Here is a 19972-nt window from a genome sequence, read left to right on the forward strand (position 1 = left end):
AAGCATCTCACTGATAATGTTGCCATTTAACTTGAAAATTTGCAATTCAGCCGAACCGAAAGCATGATCAACGTTTAAGCCTCGCCAATAGAAAAAACGAACGTTTAACCTGAAGTAAGAGTAAAATCATTCCTAATACAGTTTTGACGAGTATTTTCACTAATTAGTGGTCATTGGTAATTTAATTAAAGCTGCTTCTGAATTTCAAACTAATTAAATTAACATCTGTTTCTAGCCGCAGGGTTAGGAAGGCTCAATTTAACATCTATTTCATCTAACAATTTGCCAGACTACTTAAGAACCATTTCGTAGAATACTTTATTAGCACGTTGTTGTAAATATAGTTTTGCAATAAAGCCTTAACCATAAAAAAGATAGGTGCACGCTTTTTTGTAAAGATAGAATCTATTCGTCTTAACATAAATGTTATTAACTTCGGGGAAAAAATCATCCTGGTATATTGTAAGGGTGTCCTTGGCTTGGCTGTCCTCAGTCATCACATCAATAATAGGATACAGGTATACACATATATGCTTTTTGTCTTATTATTAAGGATGCAAGCAAAATTTTAAGATAAGCTTATTCTTAGGATATTCGAAACTTTTTGGATATTTTCATCGAATAATAAAGTAAAATAAAAGACAGATTTGATTTAATATTATTTCTTTAATATCACAAAGCTTTTTGTTTAAATAAGCTAAAAAATAAAAATTGCTCTAGGAGCGAGGTTGTTGTGTATGATGCACACGTCTAGTAGACTTATCGAATCCTTTTTAAATTATCTTTATCATTTTTATACTGTATTCTGATTTATCTACTGCAGCTATATTTTTAAACAGGTCTAGGTTTGCTAGATTATACCCATGCAACCAACAACCACGTAATATGTTTGGCATTACGTATTCACCTGCTTCTTTCTCTAACTCTTCTTGTCTTGTCGTAGGTAGGTCAAATGAGTTCTTTTGCTTTATTGTAATGAAAGTCACGTAATTTCGACATATACAACCAGCAAGATCATCCTGAGTGGCTGCCATCACCGCTTAAACAATACAACATTGTAGGAAGAAATATTTTTGAACCCTATTAATAAAACCAAATTTGCAAAAATTTACAATTGAGAGCAAAATCCATCATAAAAAATTAACATTAGATCGTCTACACATAAAATCTTGTAGAACACCACTAATAATCTCTTTCAAAACGCTGAAGGACCCATCGGCACCAACTCTTTGAAACCTCAGGAGACATAGAGCACTTTCTTGAGAAATCACATGCATGTAGTTTCGCTTTACTAGCTTATGACCAACACAATGAAACACCTTACTTAAATTCATCTCAGCATCCCTATATATCATCATCTTTTCGTACCAATTCTATCATGTGCAGTAAATTATGTTGGCCGCTATAACCATTACGAAACACTTTAGGTTTTGTTGATCGATCTCCTGGTTATGGAACATTTCTGTTCGCAATTATGAGTTTCGAGCCTACGTCAGCAAATTTCGGCAAATGGGAACTACCTTATCGGTAAAAAAAGTCGGCAATAATATTAGTCGGCAAAAAATATTAGTCAGCTAGCCAAAATTTGTCACTTTTTGCCAACTGTTTTTTTACCGATAAGGTAGCAAGTTAAACTTTTCTCTGATTTTCTTTTTTTTTTTACTTGAACTACGAAATTTAGAATTTTGGCCGAAAAATCCGCAAAATTAAAATGGCTGCGAAATATCGTGCAAAAAAAATACATTTATCTTGGATGATTTTAGAGAAATCTGAGAAGAAAATCCATAAGTAAGTAAGAACAAAGATTGCGAAGTTGTGTTCACGTTGTTTATGAACAAAATAGGAACATATCAGGCTAAAAATAATCGAAACATAATAAGAACAGTCAGCCTAGGTCAAAACATACTGGTTTAAAACAGCGAAGTTGCAGCTTAAGTTTAAGAACAACGCGGCAAACAATTATGATTCCAAAGCGGATTGAGAGTACAAAGTCCGGAGGCATCTTGTTTCTTAATAGTGGGACCTGTCCATCCCTTACCTTATCTTGCCTACCCCTACCCTGCCTTGGACTGGTTCCTCTTGCTGTTGCCTACAACCTTACCGTGTCTAATGGCGCTTTGCCTTGGCAACCTTCCCCGAACGCTTTCTATATTGATACTAATAAAGTTTAAACAAAAAATGTAAATAAAACCAAAGATCAACAAAACTGTCGTAAATAAAACTAAAAGATCAAACTTCCGCCAATCAGGAACTAAGTTTTGTCAAATTAAAAAACGGAACCTAAGTTTTGTGCAAGTTGTCGGTCGGTCTTGTCCAATCAGTTTTCGGTTCTTATAGATATTTTTATAGCCGCAATGTTTTCTGTTGGGATATCGAGAAAGCTTTGGTACGAAAAGTAAGTTTCGTTTCAAAACATCTTCCGGCTGGGTATGAAACTTTCCATTCCAAGCGCACATCAGCTTGCATGCAGCATGGCGAAATACTGTTTGCTCTTCTTGCTACTAAATCTTCATTGCATTCTCATTGCTTCGAAAGATTACTGTGTTATTGGAGCTGGACCATCAGGTGAATAAATATAATGTTTATGAACGTCTTTGTGATTGTTTTTTCATAGTAAATAAAGAGGGGGTCGGGGTCATGTTGTCACCAAAGTTCTGGGATTCTGGGATTCTTGCAAATGTCCAGGAAAATTCTGAAAAATTGTCAGGCAAGAAAATGCAGACTTTAAGTGAAAAAAGTCAAATTATTCTTAAAAACTTTTCTACTTTGGCTAGTAGCATCAACCGTGTCACTAACTTCAACAAAACCTTCATATACTGAAGGCCTTTTGCCAGTCAGGTATACTTGTAAATTTAGACAGTCACGCCAAAATGGGAGTAGCTTAGTTAGAAGATTTTCCATAGACTAACTAGTTAGGAAAGCATCTAGGCGATACATTATTTTCTTTTACAATTATCTCAACAACCACGTCCAGTTGCGCCATCATTTTTTGTAGTTTGATTGCTAATCTTTCAGCATACTTTGCTTGTAGGATTCATCAGCTCGTTAGGTTAGGAATTGACTATTTAGAGGCTATGTGCAGCCATCTTATAATATCCTCCATGAAATTTAGCTGTTTTCCAGATGTAACTTGGTCAATAAAAAAGAATCTGTAACACAATGCATTTGTTCTTAAAGTTTACTCTTACTTTAAAAATAGAGTTCATCTTATCCTGTTTATGTTGAGAATTAGTAATATAACATTTTTTGAGTAAAATTTAATATAAAAACAAAAATATAAAGCCTCCTCGTCTCTTGATGGCAAAAAGGCCCCTTAAACATTGCTATAAAACCTATTACACCAAACTCAGAGCAAAAGAAAAAGAGTAAATTATTACAACTAATTTTAATTTTGTGATTGATTATAAAATGTCTTCTTTTTCTATATTATTTTGCAATAAGAATACTGATGATGAAGACGAACGGTTTACTAATTGTAAATATTATGAATATAACAGCTTTAACTCTACTCTTGAACAACTTTCTTCTTCAGACCTTACACCTAATTTTTCTTATTTTCATCTTAATACTTGTTCTCTTCCCAAGAATATTGATAACATCAACATTCTTCTGAACTCTCTCAATATTGACTATGATGTGTTAGGCTTCAGTGAAACTAGACTTTGTAAATACTCAATAACACCAATTTTAAAAGGTTATAGAGGATTTCATAACCTTTCAAGCAGCAATGCAGGAGGTACTTCCTTGTACATTTCTAATTCGCTAACAGTAGTGGTACGTTCAGACCTTTCAAATTTGCTCTTTCTTGATAATAAATTAGAATCAACTTTTGTAGAAATCTTAGATAACAATTGTAAAAATACCATTGTTGGGTGCATTTATAAACACCCTAATATGCCAATTCCTGAATTTATTAATTTGTATCTTAAACCCTTCTTTGAAGTAGCTATTAAGCAAAAACAAAAACTTATTTTAATGGGAGATTTTAATATTGATCTTCTAAAATGTGAGCGTAACCATCTAGTTGATGATTTCCTGGATGAACTTTATTCAAATTTTTTACAACCATCTATAAGAATTCCAACCAGAGTATCTAATACATCTAAAACTTTAATTGATAATATACATCTAATCCATTTACAAAATATTTATCAGGTAACATCATCACCTCAATTTCAGACCACCTTCCTCAATTTTTAATTTATTTTGACAATGGACTTAAAGTCAAGGATAATTTAGACACCTATTACAAGGATTGGAAAAGTTTAAACATTAATGCCGTAATAAATGACATAGAATTCTAAAATCCATTAACATCCGCAATAATTACTATAAAAAGTTAAAGCTAAAAACCAAGAAAAAAAATTATATTATCAAAAAACCAATATAAATTTTATAGAAATCGTATAGTTAATCTTATCAGGAACTCAAAATCAAACTATTATAAAGAATTTTTCTTAATCAACAAGATTAACAGTAGAAAAATTTGGAAAGCTATAAAGAAGATTTTAAATAATAAAGATAACAACTGTAGATCTAGCACTTCTTCCTTAAAAATAAATGATAGAATAATCTCTGAAAAATTAACTGTAGCTAATGCTTTTAATAAACATTTTACTTCTGTTGCAGATAAAATTAGAAACCAAATTCCACCTAACATCACACACTTTTCATCTTACTTAAAAAATAATAATAGTAACTCATTATTCTTTAACCCTGTAACAATAGAAGAAGTTTTAAAGATCATAAATAACCTTTATTTAAACAAAGCATCAGGCCCAAGCAGTGTCCCTAATCTTATCTTAAAACAAGCCAACATAGCAATTTCTCCAATATTAACCAAACTTTTAATCTTTCCCTACAACAAGGTGTATTCCCAAACATATTAAAGATGGTTAGTGTCATACCAATCTACAAGAATAAAGGGTCTCCTCTTGATCCAAATAATTATAGACCCATATCATTATTAAGCAATGTGGATAAGATCTTTGAAAAAATAATTAAACACCGATTAATTTCTTTCCTAGATTCTAGTAAAATTATAACCAATAAACAATTTGGATTTAGGACCAAGCATTCAACCACCCATGCACTAATTAGTCTCACTGAGACTATTTGACAAAATTTAGATAATTGTAAGTTTGCATGTGGAATGTTCACAGACCTTCAAAAGGTCTTTGATACTGTATCACACGAAAGTCTCCTTTCAAAGCTTGAACATTATGGAATTAGAGGTGTAACAAACTCCTGGTTTTGCTCCTATCTCAGCGATAGGGTACAATATGTCTCCCTAACTAACACCAAATCTAAAAAACTTTTTATTAAGCATGGAGTTCCCCAAGGTTCCGTTCTTGGTCCTATTTTATTTTTACTCTATGTTAATGATTTAATTAACTCAATAATTTTTTCAGAAATTTTTCATTTTGCAGGTGACACTTCCATGTTATATGCTAACCATAATCTGAAAAAAATGCAGAAGCATTTAAATATAGATTTAAAATGTATATATAAATGGCTAACTGCAAATAAAATAGCATTGAATGTAGCAAAGACTGAAGTCATCCTATTTAGGCAAAGAAATAAAGCAGTCAACTATGATAAAGGCTGAAATTAAATGGAAAAATACTTGAACTTTCATCTCATGTAAGATATCTAGGTATATTAATAGATGAATTTCTAGATTGGGATTTTCACATATCTTACATTGGCAATAAATTAAGAAAATCAAATTGAGCTCTTTGCAAACTAAGATATTATGTGCCTAAGGATATCCTACTTTCAATTTACTATGCCTTATTTTCTTCTCATATTTCTTATAGTCCACAAGTGTGGGGTCTAACTTCAAAGTCGTGTAGAATTTTTCGCTTACAAAAAGCTGCTCTCCGAATCATTACTTTTTCTAATTTTAACTCACCATCAAATCCTATTTTTCTTAATCTTAATTCTTACTCTTTCAGATCTTAAAATTTCTCAACATTATTTTAACTTTTAATATTATAAATCTGCATTCTCTAGGTAATATTTGTGATATTTTTAAATTGGTCTGCCATTCATCTAATCATTCTACAAGAAGTAAATCCATTAAACTTCTAGCTAGACCTTCTGTTAGGACTACCTCATAAGAAAGAAGTAAGAAACAGCAAGCTGTGTGGACTCATAAACAAAGTCCATTTCTTTTTCTGAAACAAGTTTTAATATAAGATAAACACTTTTTACCAGACCACTTGCAGAATCCCTGTGACAATTCTTCATCTCAGTCTACCTGGTTCGAGCATATAGACCCTTCGTAAATCTGATATAGGTTCGCGTTCTTCTTTTACGTTGCGCTGTGCCTAGGGACTCTCTATATCACAGGCTTTTTTATAAGAATATGAAAATCCTAACAAGGCTCGTCATTATTCTTATTTTTTTACTCTGGTATTATTCTCTATTGTTCTAAACAAAAGACCTATTGTTTTTAACTTAAAATCACAGCCTGATATTCTTATAAAACACTAGCCGAATTCCTGTAAAAGAATCCACTGAATCTCTCATTTAATCCATATAAAGGATACCAAACAAATACTTTAAATTTTTAAAAACGCACAATCCAACCTTGGCTTTTTTTCTCTTTTTTTAACCGAACGGCAAAAAGCGAAAAAAAAACCTGGGATCGAGGTTGCTCACAATTTGCATTACTCTTTATTTATACCCATTGAAACAAAACGTTTAAAAAATTAAAATTTTAAATAAAATTAAAATGCAGAATGTCTAATAAAATCGAAGGTGTCTAACAACCGTTATGTTAAAAGCGAAATTTGCTAAAACTATATGCTTGCTTTGCCATGGCAGAAGTGCACCATGGAAAAAAGTTTATCAGACATTAAAACGCTGTTTTTATAAGAACAGTGTGTTTTCGTTTCAGCCTCCATGTTCTTAACTTCTTTGACAAATACTATCCTCATTATTTTTAATATGTTCTTAACATGACTATGGCCTGAAAATACTTAATGCCTTAAAAAAAGCTTGCTATAAGTTACTATAACTATGGCCTGAAAATACTTAATGCCTTAAAAAAGCTTGCTATAAGTTACGTTAGAGATAGTTAAGAACTTCTGTTACTTAGGTGATATGTTGGGCAGTGAAGGGGGTGTTGGAAGAAGTGTTACTTGCAGGATAGGTTCTGCTTGGAAAAAGTTTAGAGAGTTACTTCCTTTATTGACTAGCAAAGTCCTGTCAATTGAGGTAAAAGGTAGGTTGTATGAGGCCTGTGTAAGAAGTGTTATGTTGTACGGTAGGGGCAGTGAAGCAGGAAGATATTGACCGTTTAGAAAGGAATGATATGAGAATGGTTAGGTGGATGTGTAATGCCAGTCTGAGAGACAGAAAGAGTTCAGATGAGCTAAGAAGCAGGCTAAGTCTCTGTAGAATTAAAGATGTTATCAAGATAAGAAGATTGAATTGATATACCCCGTCCAACCCATGCTAGCATGGAAAACGGACGTTAAGCCGAGAATGATGATGATGATGATGATGATGATGATGATAACTAATGGCATTTTTTTTAAATGTAACACCCATTGCTTTGACAGAAAAAAGTTCAGTTTGTTTGATAAACAATAATGGAAAATAGAGAAAAACAAATAAGCTTTAAGCTAACCTTGTGATTAAAAGAAAATTATTCTATCCATAACGACCCTGTACGGCTTTTTTAAATAAACAACAAATAAACCACTGTGTCGCAATTTTTTAACTTAGTAAATTTAGGCGTAATGTCAGACTTTGGGGGGCACAATGCATGAGCCATAAACTCACGGCATAAATAGATATTGAAATGCTTCTTTTGGAGGGAAATGAAACTAATTTTTTTCCAAAAATTGCAACAATTTTACTATCATTACAAGTCCCATCTCTTTCAACAATATTTTAACATGAGCTATATATTTTAGGACTTCAAATAGGATACTTCTTGGAAAAATCTGGAAGAGATTATATCATATATGAACGAGATCCAACACCAGGTATACATGACATGCATCATAATGATCGATGTTTATAGAGGTTTAATTCTGAAAAATTAGCAGTTTTACTATTACAACATGACTTAATAAAATTAAGTGCTAATCCGAAATGCATCCAGTACTTTGCGTAAAGTTAAAACATTAACACATTTTATGTATATCCTGTATTTTTTTTCTGTCTTTGCCTGGGTATTTCTTATGTAGGTAACCAGTGAACGTTCAAAATTTTGTTCTGTTTTCATTAGGTTGGTTTTTCAAGATTTATCCTAGGCATCGAGATCTTATCTCCATCAACAAAAGGCATACAGGTAAGAAATGAAATCCCTCAATTTAATGAATCAGGACAATCATAATGGTTTAGTGAAACAGCATGTTGGCAATAATCAACAGATCAACTAATAAAACATTCTTTTAAAGAACATAGAAACAAAATCCTGAATCATCGAAAAAAATTTTAAATATATTCCGTATTTACTTTATTATTTTTGCTTTTCTTACATTCCCAACCTCTTTTAATTTTGCCCTTTTATCAAATATTTCCACCTCTTCAAAAATCGTGTTTGTAGAATTGTAACTCTATTGAGTTACCTACATTTTCCAATATTTTGGGTGAATATCACATAAGTAAATGCATATTGGAATTTTAATTCAAATTTTCAAAGTTTATTTTTTTTATTAAAGAAAACATTGCCAAGTTGTTTTTGTTGAAAGTACCTCTAACTCAATTTTTATGTATTAAAGATAGATTCCTGCCTTTTAAATATTCTAGGTCTTGAACCATTTTGTACTCAATATAGATTAAAACACTAATTTCACAGTGGAAATATCAAATGGTATAAATCCTCTTCTTTTGCGTAAACATGTTGAATATACCACATTTTTTCTGAGGTGATCTATATGTTAAGCATGTTTCAAAGGCGAATAATTTCTTTTTAAAGTACAGAACTATATTTACTGCATTATGCCTTTCTACTAAAATCTTATAAAATGACAATAAATAAACCTGCAACTGCCACTGTCTGTACAAGGATTTGGTGCCTTGATTGCAGAAAATGTGGTATATAATATATATTATGTATATAATGTCTAAAGATGTGGCTCTCATTTTTTTCTAACAGGGAAGACGAATAAAGAATTTAATCTCCGTCATGATTGGAACTCTCTTTTAAGTGACAACGATGATCTACTGATGACAAAATATTCCAAAAAGTTCTTTCCGCCAGCTGATACTTTTGTAAGCATGTATTTATTTTTTAATTTCTAAAGCCTGAAAATACCTTAGCAAAACAGTAATTTCTAATGATTTGTTTCCGTGTAATAATAAATGTTAATTGTTTTGTCCATCTGTACTAAGAAATATTCCCTGAAGTCAGAGGTATTAAGTAAAAGTTCATCACGGTGACTGAAGGTATTATTAAGTATTTTTAAGATCAAATACATGTTCATTAACTCAGCTTCTCAGATTTTTAACAATATTTGTGCTGTGTCGGGAAAACCAACAGCCAATTATAAAGGTTTTTTATAAATGTATCCTTCAGGTTTTAGTTAGACAGGAGAACAATAAATATATATCAATGATTTAGGGTTTAAAGCTTATTTGATGACATCATCAACCTATATCGGTTTTGAATGTACTGGATTAGGCCAGCATTTGGGAATTTAGTTTTGGTCCTCTTGGTGGGCCCTAGTTACTCATATTGTAGTTGAATTGTTATTTCTGCCCTTTTTAAAGCATTCGGCCTTAAAGTTATAACTACAATCCAATGGGTTATCGCTAGTATGTGTTAGTAAATTGACGTAAAATGGATGCATTTAGGTTGTGTGATTATAAGAATGAGAGTCATCAAAAAAATTTTTAATTACCCACTCCGTGTGTGTGTGGAAGATCTTTGTTTATTTCCAACTGAGTCATGCCATGGTGTTGATTACTATAAAGGTGTAAACCAATCATTTCTGGAGAATCAAATTGATACCTTATACAATTGTTTAGTTAAGCAGTTGCTGTGCTTGCATAGCTTCTACAACCTGGCAGATTTAAGGTCTGTCATTGATTTAAAATTTTTGCCTAATTTATCACCCAGCTTTTGTAAATGTTTAAAAAATACAAGGTTATAATATTGTAAGGAAATTTTATTTTTTAAAAAAGAAGGTCAGTGAAGACTGTTTATACAGCATCTGGGTATATCATGAGAGTAATAAAATAAAATTAAAAAAAATAAAGAAATTTGTGTGTGTTACAATCACATCACATAAGACGTGTCATTTTTGAAGATTTACCATTTTATGACAAGTTGTCGTAAGTGGATTATGTTTCATGATGATTTTGGTTTTGGTTTTAAAAATTTGAACCCCATGAGAATATTTGAATTAACGTGCTGTCAGCGAAATTAAGTTTATACAAAGTGTTGAAAAAAAATCGTCCAAAAAAGTTAAATTCATGTGGAATATCAATATATACATTGTCGTTTCATCCCTTTGGCATTTTTGTGTCCTCTTTCATTTGGATGACAAATTGAAAAAGGTACCGGAAACAAGATTTATTGGAACATAGCAATTCTCTTGACTTTTTCTTTTATTTACGTGTAAAATAAAGGTATAACTAACTACATATTAATCTGACTCTGAAGAATCGATATTTATTGTTCCAAGCCCAAATGTCAATAAAAGTGTTGATGACGACTTTTCAAATCTGAATATGAACCAAACCGACGTGTCATGCACCAAATTAAATCCGTGCAAAATATGGCATCTGCTAAAATTAGTCAACACAAAGGTTAATCCACTTAAAGTGTTGCATATACCTTGTTGCTAAAAATTAGCAGGTGAGCAAATAAAATAAAGCACTGTGATGTATTTGTGGGTCATGCTAGTAAACAATTTTTCACTGGCTTAAACATAAACTAAAATTTACTAATAAGAATTTTACTAGGTTTTTAGTGTTTACTGCAAGTATTTTGCTATTTGTTATGTGTTTAGGTTAAATACTTGAAAGATTATGCCGATACTTTTAAATTAAAAATTCAGTTCAACACATACATTAAGAACGTCACAAAAAATGAAGATAGTTTATATGAACTTACAGACAAAAACGAAACAGTCTACCAATGTGGAACCTTAATTGTTAGGTAAGTTCTTGTAAGAGGAATTTTTTCTTTCATTTTTGTCGTTCTTGTGTAATGATTTTAACTTGTGTCACCAGCACTCCCCCTCCCCCCATCTAGGTACCTTAATTAATAAGTTTATTTTTGTACATTTATTTTTCACGCATTCTTGCATCTACCAGTTTAACCACAAAGTTTTAAATTCAGCTCCATATTTTTAGTTCTAAATACGAATTTACATAGTGTTTTAGCGAAATTTATTATTCAAGCAATTCAACTGTTACCTACTTGAATCAATTATTTTTTTTGGTACGATTTTGATATCTGCATATCTGTCTTGTGAGAAAAATAATGAAAATGTTGTATAAAGAATTACCTTTTTGGCCATTTGTAATTGCAGGGTGTTTCCGAAACATACGTGTCTGCAAATAACTTCATACTAAAAATCCAAGCTCTAAAAATATATTTGGATGGCAATAAATCAAATCAAATCACACAGTTTATTGAAATGAGGGAAGACTATAGTTTTTAGCTTTAAAGGAATTAGCCAAATCACAAGGATTTGAAGTTAAACCATTTTTATTATAACAAAATGTTGTAATTTAGTCCTTGTAAAAGGTTTTGTATTACAAGAAATTGTAAAACAGGAATCTCAACAAATTTATGTGTAAAAGTATTTTAATTTAACCAGAAAAAATACAAATTAAAGTTGCAGCAGACTTATCAGCAACCTGGAAAACCTGAAGAACCTGGAAAATTTGGACAATTTTAAAACTGATTCAAAAAGTCCAGAAAAAGTCAAGGAATTATTATATTTTTTTTCATGAAAATATTTTCCAGAATTCCGAGAAAATTATTCACTGATATACAGGCTCCTGGAGGATTTTTTTTTTGTTGTTGTTGTTGTATTTAACATAAAAGCCTATATGTTTCAGTTTTTTCACTGTGTTAATTTCATATTTTATTTTTACCAGTCCTCTGGCTTTTCTGTTATGGAAGCACGTATTTAGAGGGACAAGTGTTTATATTATGCCAAAATCTTGAAATCAGAGTATTAAAATGAAAGCTGCCGGAATAAGGTTTTTTGTTTTATTTTATGATAAAGGTAAAGAGCTATAGGTAAAATATATCTTATTGAAAGTGGTACCAGAAAGTCTGAATAAATATAACAGGTGTATAACCATAGACTAATTCTGATTTTAAGGGATTTGTGTGTTTGTAAATTTTGTATTATTTTCTAGTACTGGTATGTGGGTGGAAAATGTTCCAAAAAATGTTCCTGGTATTGAACATACAGAGGTATGTACTTGTTAAACCCACCATTTCCTCTGTCAGCTAGCCTAAATCCTCTTTTTCTGTTTTCTCGAAAGATGTACACCTATAATGAAAGTATTTTACTTTTTATTTTTACAAATCTTTTTCAGGGATATCCAACCATGTCAATAGATACAGATGATTATGAGGGTCAAACCGTTCTCATAATCGGTAGAGGTGAACAGAATGATTATATGTTGTGTGTTTAGTTGTGACATGTTATTTTGGATTCTTGCCTGCAATAGGCAAATGTTAACAATCTTTGTAGTGAAGCAGATATAGGAGATGGTGTAAAAGGAATTGTATATTATGTTATATGAAATATGATTAATTGTAAATTATGCATATTCACCGAGTATTATGTATAAGGATTAGAGAAAAAAAGTGCAGTAAAGGGGATGTTGGGGGAAGTGTTACTTACAGGATAGGTTCTACTTGGAAAATTCAGAGAGTTACTTCCTCTGTTGGCTAGCAGAGTCTTGTCAATTGAGGTGAAAGGTAGGTTGTATAAGAAGTGTTATGTTGTACAGTAGTGAGCCATGTGCAGTGATGCATATATATCTTGACCATTCAGAAAGGAATGATATGAGAATGGTTAGGTGTATGTGTAACGCCAGTCTAAAAGAAAGAAAGAGTTCAGATGAGCTAAAGAAGCAGGCTGGGTATCCGTAGCATTAAAGATGTTATCCAGATAAAAAAAGATTGAGTAGTTTGGGACAATTGGATGGAGGATAATTGGGTAAGAAATTGTAGAGACTTGATATTTCCTGGGGCTCAGAGGTAGATTAAGAAGAACTTCTAGTCTAGATCAGTTTGAAAGAGGGTTAAATATATATACCCCATCCAACCCATCCTAGCATGAAAAACAGACATTAGATAATGATGGTTTGGTTTATTGTTATTTAGCGTAATAACGGATTAATATGCATAATTTCAAAACTTGTTTTGTAATCTCTGTAGCATTTATATAGTATTTGTCTTATTTGCATGCAGGAAATTCTGGATTTGAAACTGCTCAACATTTGCTTGGATCGACTAATTTGATACACATGCTGTCTCGTCATCGTCTGCGCTTATCATGGGAAACACATTATGTTGGGGATGTGAGGTATGGCGTCAAATTTAATTTTATTTTGAGGCATGAAAGTTAAGTAGATGTACAGTCTTGTTGATTAAACCTTTTTATTCAGGGCTGTAAATGATGGTCCCATTGACACGTATCAACTGAAATCTCTTGATGGTCAACTGGGTGAGAATTAGTTTTGTATTCTTAATTCAAATCTATTCACTTCTTGGTCCCATTGCTTTGCAAAACCCTTCTATTTGCTGCTAATTATTTCGAATGTTTGTTTAATCAAACATATTTTTTACACCCTTCTACGTTAAAATGTGTTCGTACATTAATTGTGTCGTTTCGATTGCAAAGTTTGCTTATTTCTATGTTTTTATGTGTCACTTATGAGAAGAAAGTATTTTTTATCTTTTATATAGAGGGTGATTTGAGTGAAGTTGAAATTGTAAACATCAATGGTAAAAAGTATTTGCAGTTCCGAGATGACGAATCAGACAGTTCCTATCTTCGTATGTTTGTTCTTTTATATTTAAGCCGTGTTTTAAAAAAGGTCATTTCCATACAAATTCTTGTGTTATAAATTAAGCTATTTTTTTTAGCTGACAACCTGGCTACAAGAGAAGGTTATGACAAAATTTTAAGATGCACTGGTTTCAAAGTAAGTTTAGTATTTTGCGCATTGTGAATTAATTTCAAATGATTCTCAACAGGGGTATAGATTTAAAAAATAAAGCAAAGCTAGTTGAAAACAGAAGTTGCTATTAGAATGCATTTTATTCACCATGAACTCTTAAAGCCAACTGACTGACATTTCTTCTTCTCAAAGTGCGAATCTGATTTTGATGTTTCAATTTTTTTACATTTTTATTTCTTCTCTGCACCACGTCATTACTACTGCAAATATGCCGACTAAGTAAAATTTGTGAATGGATAATTGACTAATAAGAAAATTTAAATAAATTCCTGCTTGAGTATGTTAAAGTACATAAAAGATATATTTTTGGCAAAAGGGTTTATTCCCTTGCAACAGCTGAATAAAAACAGTCAAGATAATTATTTGCTTCCATGGCATCAAGATTGTGTGATGTTATTGTTACTTCTACCCTTTTTTTCTAAATTTCCTCCCAAAAGAGTTATTCTTTTTTTAGTTTGACCGCAGTATATATTCACCTGAAGTCCGACCTAATAAATCACCAATCGGTGCAAAGTATCCGCACATATATGGAAATTATGAATCGACGAAATCTAAAGGAATGTTTTTCAGTAAGTACCAACGTCAATTTTAAACTTTTTTGTAAGGTGTGAACCTGGAAGACCAGGGTGAGTTTAGTCTTCCTTAATTGCTATCAAATCACGCTTAACCCTATTACAGGTTTGAAGGGGAGAAGACAAAAATAAAAGTTGCAGTAACCGACTTCTTACGAAAAATACGCCACAAGGGTGTAAAATACGCTCGCTTTATTTTCAGAGTTACCTGTTCTCATGTTTTTTTGGTAAACCAACGATTTTGTTGGGTTATTGGTGTGTAGACATAGATATTTTTAAAAGAATTGCGTTCTTATTTACCCCATTATGATGCAAAATGACAACAGCTAATAATAAAGGACTAGTCGTTAGCCCGTGGAAAAATCCACGAGTTCGCCCGTCCTTTAAATTTACCCGTGGCAACAAAGTGGATAAAAATATATCGCATTTGATATTTATTTTGACGCCCCATATCAATTGGATTTGACAAACTTTGGGCCTTCAGCTCTTACAAAGGACACTTTGACCTACACTATTTCTAGAAATTGCAATAACAAATATATCGTATTTTGGGGATTTTTGTTGACGTCAGCATTTACCCGCGTGACAAAATGTTAAAATGAAGTTGCCGTCTGTGTTAGGTTATGATACGTTTAGATCCCCTGAAGTAGCTTTGAAAATAAGTATTAGTACGTGATACAGGTATCTTGTTCTTTGCAAAAATTTCCAAAAAATAGGACATTAATGAGAGAATTTCGTTGATTAAGTGAGACACCTAAATTGATGGTTTTTTGTCCCGTGTGGATAATTCCTACTGTACTTTTTTTCGACTAGATTTGTCACGATTTGTCTTTTAGCTGGAGTAGCAACCCATTCGTTAGACTGGAGGGTATCTGCTGGAGGCTTTATTCATGGCTTCCGATATTCAAGTAAGTACATAAACTTATGCGGTAAAATGTTAATTTACGGCGACACGAATAGAAGGTCAAATATATGAACTGGCCAGTTGCTGATCTATCTAATTTCGAAATTATGCATATTACCCGGTTATTATGCGTAATGACAATAACCCTTACCCTTATGCACCATACTTTATGAATATAGATAAGTTTTAACTTATAATATTCCCCGTAACATATACATAACACATTTTTTATTTTAGCACGAGCTCTAGCACGCCATCTTGAATGGCGTAATCATCAGGTTCCATGGCCGTCAGTTGTTTTGCCAAACAAAGACTTGATGAATTACTTATTGAAAAGACTCAACGAAGCTTCGGTAACAGATTGTTTCTTATTATTCTTGTTCTGCATATTTTAAGCCGGTAGAGCTTTAAAACGGACGAGTGCAATAAGCCAGTTGCTCTGAGAGGTATTCGCCGTTGAATTGCCTGCCAGAACGTCTAGTCTATTTCTTTGTATAATTTTGACGTCAAAGCCGCCCCTGTTTTTGTTCAGCTACTAAAAATGTTTCCGTTAAACTTGTCATCCGACAAAGATAAGTCTGTTGTGTGCAGCATGTGTCAAGGAGAATTTATCCTTGTTCGCACCAAATGATTTAAAGTAAAGGAATTTTAGCGATAGTAATAAATAGACGCAACACTCCTATTCTCTGCTAAAATGCAATTTAAAAATTTTCATAGAATGCTAACAACCCTTATATATATAATATAATCTTGTAAATGAATGCAAGTATATCGACATGGTTTTTCTTTTTTTAAAAATAGGCCTGTATAAGAATATCAGGCTGTGATTTCAGGTTAAAAACAATAAACAACAATAGAGACATAGAAATAGTGATCACACAGTTAGCATTTTGGTATTCTTCTATACAAAGAAAACGTGACACATTAATTTGTGTAACGAGATTATATTTGCCACATCTAACAATACTTTTTAAACCAATTTTGTTGACAGTGTTTTTTACCATTAGGGAATATACCAAATGCTTTCTGCATTATCAGATGTTATCATTTTCCGTGAGTATTAGTACTATTGTTTTTGCTTTCCATATATATTCTATAGGCGTAACGTTTATAAAAATAAAAAATAAGCTTATGCTAAAAATATTGGTAGACTCGCCAGAGATATTTTCTTTTTTGATGAACCCAAAGTGAGCAATTTTACTCCTCAGACTTGTAAAAGTTATTGAAAAATAAGTGTACTGCAGGCATCATTCTCAGCAGTTCTTAAAGCATAACTAAGGCTGTGTAATGCTTTTATGGTTTTCAGAAAAGAATTGTATTCATCAAGAGCGTAAAGGTGATTGTTAATAGAAAAATGACAAAGGAAATAATCCGCGAATGTGTTCTTTCAGGTGATGACAATAAGTTCGAATATTTGGAAGAAGTCCCTATCGGCATGATGAAAAACTTTCAAAGTATGTAGCCTTGTACTTTTTTGCAGAAGATCAAAGAATGGGAATTTTAATCTTTTCGAGTTCCTTAATTTTCCACGCCTCCTCGAAATTCATTAATGCTCCTCTAAAATTAGATTTTTTAAAATCCTTTTTCCTTAAATCTCTTTAATTTTAGTTTACAAAAATATATGAAAAAATGTATAGAAATGCTATTTATTTATTCTTTACTCATGACATTGCCTTAAAAATCTTTTCAAATATTCTAAATTTCTTTGGAAAAATATAAAGATCTCCTCACATTTTCCTAATTTTTTGCTGAAAACATCGTCATCTCGAAAAATGCTTAAAATTCTTATCAAAAGTCCTTAAATCTTCCTAATTTTGACTCTATAAAAAGAGGGCAACCCTAATGAAGTGATTCTCTAATTTTCTGTTTCTAAACCTTGATATAAATGTCGAGAAATCTCCACTATAAAGTGTTTTTTCAACCGAGTCAGATATGAACCATAGTGTTTCTTTTGTATGTCAAACGTAATATCTTTAAAAATTATTTTTCAGGAAACACTGGACATGTTTTCTCAAGAGGAATTGTGGTTAACCTGGAGTATGGCAAAAACTTTTCTGGCCCTGGGTAGGTTTTCAGTAGTAATCGATTGATTAATTAATTCGATCTTCATCTTTTTTGCTCATTTGTTCTAAATGTCGCTCTTTAGATCGGATCCGTTTAAATCGGAACGAGCAACCGGGGATGCAAAATATGCGCATCAGTCTAACTTTCTTCATCCGGTTTTGTATTATTACAACAATGGCATACCCCGCTTTAATCGCGAGTTACCAAGACCAGCTCGTCTGCATCATATGGTAGAAGATTTTCTAACCGAGTGGTAAGTTGATGGTAACCCGATGTTTTCATACGATTTTTAACCGAGTAATAAGTTGGTGGTAACCTGATTTTTCAATCCGATTCTAACCAAGTTGTAAGTTGATGGTAACCCGACTTTTTTACACTTTTAATTCTTTAAATATTAATTTCATACAAGTAGCACCCGAGAAGTAAGGTTTACCTTTAGCTAATGCAGAGTACTGCTTTGATTGAATTTTTAGAAAAGCAACCACGAATTGACATTTTTATTTTCCCAAAAACACATATCATTTCACTGAGAACGGGACGAACAATAGCATTTATACGTTCAAGTATGTTGAAGTTGGAATCATATTAATGCATTTTTGTTTTTGTGTTCGTTTGTAGGAAAGCACCAGTGGCTCATATTCTTCCTCTTAGATGGTTTTTGGAATACTGCACTGGACACGATATGCGAAAATTTTACGCGGAATCTTGTTTTGAAGTGAGTTATGTTATTTTTTTTGCGAAAAATAAGTTTCGCGGATGATCTTTTCGATGATTTTTTTTGAGAATTAGGCTTTTGTGCTACATAGGTGTTGATTATTATTTGTTTAAGGAGGTCTTGAAATAGCGTGTAGAGTCACTATAAATGGCCAGAATAAGAAAAAAACTAATTTTGAATTAATTTAAACAGTTCATTGACGATTATTACTCTAAACCTTAACTACAGATAAATAGCTACAGAGTAAGAAATGTTCGTGAGGATTTTGCGGGAATAAAGCCTTTTTTCAGAATTTTTTTGCTTGGGCCATTTATCGCGACTTTGAGTAAAAATTGCGAAGTCCTAGAAGCTTCTGTTTTGTAATGATCACCATCTTATACTAAATTCTCGTAGCAAAGTATCATCTTCATTATCGTTATCATCTTATCGTATTCTTGTTAATTTTAGTATGCAATGACATGCGCCGAACCTCCGCCCATGTGTAAAGAAGAATATTTAAACGGTAATCTTGGTTTATTTTTGCTGGTCACAGAAAATTAAGGATTAAGACTACAGCTTTGCTAGGAATTTTGATTAGTCTGGTAAATTGTGACGAGAGTTTTAAATTGCAAACAAAATGTTTACAACGTTCCGGCTTTAGTGTTTGTTTTTTGTTTGTTGGTTTATTTGTTTGTTTTTTTGTATCTGCAGTGATTTGTTATTCCTAAATATTCTCATGTTTACTTTAGGTTTCGCACTTCCAAAACCGGCGATTGTTAGTGCCTGATGGGTGCCATGCACAGGAGACACGAAAATTTCACTTTTTTTAATAGATTGTAATTTTTTGTACACGATGCCATTATTTATTAGTTTTACACTTGCATTTTATCAATACTGTTCTTTATTCAATGCAAATTACATAACAAGTTTAAAAAAATATTTTGCTTTGTCTTAAGTTTCTAAAACCATCACTAAAATTTAGAACACATTGTGGAGACGTTAGATTTTTTGCGAAATAAGCCTAATTTTGTGGTATAGATGTTTAGCAGAAAGTACATGCTGATAAATTGCTTTACTAATCTGCATTGCATTGGTGGATGATTTACCAAATAGAATAGAAATTTTCTCTGTCTCCTTTATTAATATTTAGACGTTAAACAAAATTGAAAAACATAATCGCTTCCAAAAGTCGCATACGCACAGACCTAGCGTATATTATTATACAAGACTAGTCGGTAGCCCGTGGATAAAATCAAATTAGATTTCGTGTTTCTATAACACGACTTTTTTCTCTTGCACAAACAGATACGGCTAATAAAGAAACCAGTCGGTAGCCCGTGGACAAATTCACTGGTTTGCCCGTCCGTTATATATCACATTTTTTTGTGTTTCCGTGACACCACGTTTTTCGCGCATAAACAGACATGCCGAATACGGCCCATGGAACAATCCACGTGAATTCGTTATGTCGCGCATCGTTGTTTCGCGAACCTACTATTAAATCACCCTGCAGTAGTCACGGTCCCTGGAAAATACACTTTAAGCACGGAACCAGAA

At 32.3% G+C, this 19972-nt stretch overlaps 1 protein-coding gene across 1 annotated transcript; it reads left to right on the forward strand.

Annotated features, from left to right (window-relative positions):
- Nucleotides 1–2365: 2365 nt before the first annotated feature.
- Nucleotides 2366–19354, forward strand: LOC130648877 (FAD-dependent oxidoreductase domain-containing protein 2-like). The gene is made up of 21 exons (XM_057454989.1): nt 2366–2565; nt 7929–8000; nt 8246–8308; nt 9119–9234; nt 10977–11125; nt 12343–12400; nt 12526–12592; nt 13409–13523; nt 13606–13664; nt 13907–13996; nt 14087–14145; nt 14636–14750; nt 15590–15661; nt 15895–16010; nt 16665–16710; nt 17049–17111; nt 17649–17721; nt 17804–17974; nt 18340–18436; nt 18884–18938; nt 19165–19354. The coding sequence occupies exons 1-21, from the start codon at nt 2430–2432 to the stop codon at nt 19200–19202; spliced, it is 1830 nt and encodes a 609-aa protein (XP_057310972.1). The 5' UTR covers nt 2366–2429; the 3' UTR covers nt 19203–19354.
- The last annotated feature ends 618 nt before the right edge of the window (nt 19355–19972 follow it).

This window comes from Hydractinia symbiolongicarpus, chromosome 7 (assembly GCF_029227915.1).
Source record: "Hydractinia symbiolongicarpus strain clone_291-10 chromosome 7, HSymV2.1, whole genome shotgun sequence".
NCBI classification, from domain to species: Eukaryota; Metazoa; Cnidaria; class Hydrozoa; order Anthoathecata; family Hydractiniidae; genus Hydractinia; species Hydractinia symbiolongicarpus.

What these genes read in the sequence shown, in the direction of transcription:
- LOC130648877 (XM_057454989.1), top strand. Translation starts at nt 2,430, where the DNA reads ATGAAACTTTCCATTCCAAGCGCACATCAGCTTGCATGCAGCATGGCG. An exon ending in TATTGGAGCTGGACCATCAG is followed by an intron (nt 2,566 to 7,928) that starts GTGAATAAATAT and finishes TATATATTTTAG; the next exon opens with GACTTCAAATAGGATACTTC. An exon ending in ACGCGGAATCTTGTTTTGAA is followed by an intron (nt 18,437 to 18,883) that starts GTGAGTTATGTT and finishes TGTTAATTTTAG; the next exon opens with TATGCAATGACATGCGCCGA.